General features: G+C 42.4%; 1 protein-coding gene across 1 annotated transcript; it reads right to left on the reverse strand.

Moving 5' to 3' along the window:
• Positions 1-207: 207 nt before the first annotated feature.
• LOC116218337 (piggyBac transposable element-derived protein 3-like) lies at positions 208-1,956 on the reverse strand. The gene has a single exon (XM_031559409.2). The coding sequence runs from the start codon at positions 1,954-1,956 to the stop codon at positions 208-210; it is 1,749 nt and encodes a 582-aa protein (XP_031415269.2).
• Between the last annotated feature and the right edge of the window lie 1,908 nt (positions 1,957-3,864).

The raw sequence follows: 3,864 nt of genomic DNA on the forward strand, positions 1-3,864 counted from the left end.
CATCATATGACAACATCATACATGTTTTAAGTCTTACCATTGTCACATTGACATCACATGGAACATGAACAGTTAAAACTATTGTTTTTGTTTTGTAAGGTCTAAACAGCTGTAAAATATAACATCATAGGTTTTTTAGTTTGTTGTTAATTTACAATTCACAAACAAAAAACGATTGAGAATCTCACAATTCTGTCACTTTAGCCCTTATTTTCTGTGGGCATCTTTGAAGCAGTTTCTCTGTGACACAAAGCAGAAGTGCACCTTGCACTTGTCACAGTAGACATGCGTTTTTCCGGAACAGCCTGGCAATTTGCATCTTGTTGCTTCTTTTTTTTCATCATAATTTGGCATGTGGTCCAGCATGTCGGTCTGCACCTCTTGAATGGGCCGTTGTTCCATGGCTCTTCTCTTTTTTGCTGGCTCATCATGAGGAGTTGGACTTGTACATGGACTGGGTGTGTTGGAACTGCTCGGCCTCCCTCGTTTTCTCAATGCATGGGGCTTCCCCACGCGCACAAGAGCTTCTGCCACATTCATTTTGAAGTCAAGGAGATCCATGATTTGCTGTGGCCGAGTGCCCTGGCGTTCTTCGTCTCCGCGATACTCAAGCCAGCTGTTCACTACAGCAACATCAAAGGCGTGAGTAATCATGCGCAGTGGCCATTTGCGGGACCGGATTGCAATCCTGTAAAGGCTGATGAGTTGATCAAGCTTGTCCACCCCTCCCATGGCCTGGTTGTATTTCTTCACCACCTCTGGACGCTTGATCTTCAAAAACCGCCCCTCTTTCTGCTCCCACCGCTCAACTTCGTCTTCATCTCCTACACCAACAAAGTTGGAGGCCAGCACAACAGAGCGGTTATCAAACCACTTGACTAGAACCACCTTTCCATCCCTACTCCTCACTTCATCGTGGCTCCCCCGCCCTTTCTTTTTCATTTCCTTGTCTGTCTTCAGTGGGGGCTTTGCAAAGCGACAAACCCTAGCTGTTCCAGCTGCATGGATTTTCTTTTCTGCCAGCACTTCAAGGACATTGTAGGTGGTGAAGAAGTTGTCAAAAAAGAGCTTGTGGCTAGGAGTCTGGATTCTCTGGCACAGGTGGGTGACCACAGCTGCCCCATGTCCTAAAACCATCTTTCTCTGCTCAGAGAGCTCTGTTGTGGCACCTTGATAGATGAGGAAGTCATAACCAATGCCACTTTTGCCGCAGAGGAAATACACCTTGACTCCCCATGGTTCTGGCTTCCCTTTGATGTACTGAAGCACAGAAAGTTTCCCCCTGAAAGGCACAATCTGCTCATCAATAGAGAGATCTTCCTCCAATGGCAGCTCTAGACAGCGTTTCCTTATGGAGTCATATAGTGGTCTGACCTTGTAGAACACATCAGTGTTGTCAGAAGGCCTCTCATTGTTGTTCACCACATGCAGGTTGGAGCGAAGCTGGAAAAATCTGTCACGAGACAGGGTATCCCGGAAAAGGCCGATATTAATACTGGAAGACCAGTACATTCGCACTCTTGGCAAACCCAGTACCCCCATTGCCATATGTAGACCGACAAGGGCTTCAATCTCAGATATTGTTGCATGTTTATACCCCTTGACTGCTTTTTGTTCTGCATAGATGTTAGTCATTGTTGTCATCAGCTGGAACATCTCACTGGGAACATACTGCTTGAAGTAGTCATATGGTGTTAGTGGCTCAGGGGGTTCAGGAGCAGGAGCAGGACTTTCCCATGTCGTGTTTACAGGGGTAAAGGGGGTGTGACGCCACTCAATATCACTCTTCTTTGTGATGTTTACAAGAAGGTCATCCTCAAGTAACAGGTTTCTATCTGCCTCCTCTGGCTCATAATCCTCTCTGTCTTCCTCATCCTGACCTTCCACTGCCTCAATCTCAACTTCTTCCCCTACCAATGGTACCTCTGCCTCATCCCTGTCTTCCCCTGAAATCATTCACAAAACATTATCTGTCTGTATCTGTCTATATAGGCTTTTTGGTAACACTTTAGTTTAGGGCCCTTACATAACAACTTCATAACACATTCATAAGTCATACATAACATGTTAGGAAGCAATATATGAGCATTTATGGAGCGCTTATGTCAACCATCGCAGATTGAAATAGGCTGTGCTATGTCACCATACCGTTCCTGAGTATGTAAGGGCCCTAAACTTTGTTTGTATTCCTATTATATATATTTTTTTTTAATCTTATATGTGATATTGAGACTATTCTTCCTCACTGACTTTCTAAACTCACCAACTCTTGAAAATCTATCAGCATCTCCATCTTCCTCATCGCTTCCCATAAAGTCAACATCAGAGATATTTCCATTGTCAATCAGTTCAAGGACTTCAAGGGCTGTATATCCTGCATATGGAATATTTTCAACTTATTATCAACTCATTCTCTTGTTCTGATGTACTGTTTTTATAGTAATAAGGTCATTCATCAATACTGGAGAATTGAGTTCAATAACATGGTTTCCGACCCACTGTCCATTCTAATGGACAGCCGTATTTGAAAAAATCCTGTGTAAAAACTTGCACTGAAACATGTGATATTACAACTTAATTCATACATTACATCTTTCAATATTATATCAAATCTATGAAATATTGGCACAGATATCTATAAATGTAGAAAAAAACTGTTGAAAATTATCATTACTTCGGCGTGTGGGGTGAAGTCCTGCCATGCCTCTCTTCAGTGTGGTGGAATTTTTTCAAATGACAACAAGCAGAGCTATACTGCCGTTTGATTGGTTGTTAAACATCCAATGAAATGAACTTGAGGTATCAGGTGGTGATAAATGTTACAAAAAGTTTGAAAAAAAACAAACTGTCATGTGACGTCCATTGTAATGGACACAGGGTCTGAAGGGGTTAAGTCATTTTTTTGGATATCTGTACTTTACTTTACTACTTATATTTACTTTTACTTCGCTACATTTTGCTAAGAAAACGGATACTTTTGCTCCGATACATTTCCCCTGAAACCTTTGTTACTCGTTACAAAATCATATCATCTTTAGAAAAAAAAAAAATCATGAGAGTGACGAAACCAACGTCGGGGACTGTGGTAGAACTGCAAGCAGGTTTGGCGAATCAGTGGTCCTAGCGCACGTTAATGCGTTAATCTGCCTGGCAACTAGACTGGAATAATGTGAAAACCGCGAGACCTGTACCCCGTGACTAAGAGAAAAAAAACATACAGTCAGATCAAAATCAGACAGATCAATGCCAGTAACGTTACTGCTAGTTAGCTATCGCTAGTTTTCGAGTATTTGGGAAGTGTTTTAATTCAGCCTACAATGAATAATGTAGACTAGTTGTTGAGGGTGCAATTTAGTACATTGTCGTTGGAAGATAAATTAGAAATGAAACGTTTGGCGCCACTCAAAAGGATTAAGACATTCACAAGAAACACGATGGGACAGCAGAGACTGAACGCACTCTCCATGCTTACCATTGAAAACACGTTTGTTCATGGACTGGTGGATTTTAACAGCAAAGTCATCGAGAGGTTTACTCAAGCAAAGAACCACCGCGCCAACTTCCTATTTAAAGGCCCCGTCACACCATGACGTTCTGGTCAACGTTCTATGATGTTAGAGGAAACGTTGGTAATCGTCCATGGTCGCTGGAATTGCGCCAGAAGAGCTTTGTGTGAAAGCTGGTGAACGCTGTAATCGTCGGTAATCGTCGGTGATCGGAGGAGAACGCTGGTCCCAAAAAAAAGTTTTGAACATGCACAAAAGTTCTCATGGAGATCAGCGTTCTTCAACGTTTCATTTAAACGCTGGAGAACTTTCGTGGAACGTTTTATTAACTTTGCACGCGTTTGGCTATCATAGTCAG

The sequence above is a fragment of the Clupea harengus genome, unplaced genomic scaffold (assembly GCF_900700415.2).
Source record: "Clupea harengus unplaced genomic scaffold, Ch_v2.0.2, whole genome shotgun sequence".
NCBI classification, from domain to species: domain Eukaryota; kingdom Metazoa; phylum Chordata; class Actinopteri; order Clupeiformes; family Clupeidae; genus Clupea; species Clupea harengus.

What these genes read in the sequence shown, in the direction of transcription:
- LOC116218337 (XM_031559409.2), bottom strand. Translation starts at nt 1,956, where the DNA reads ATGATTTCAGGGGAAGACAGGGATGAGGCAGAGGTACCATTGGTAGGG.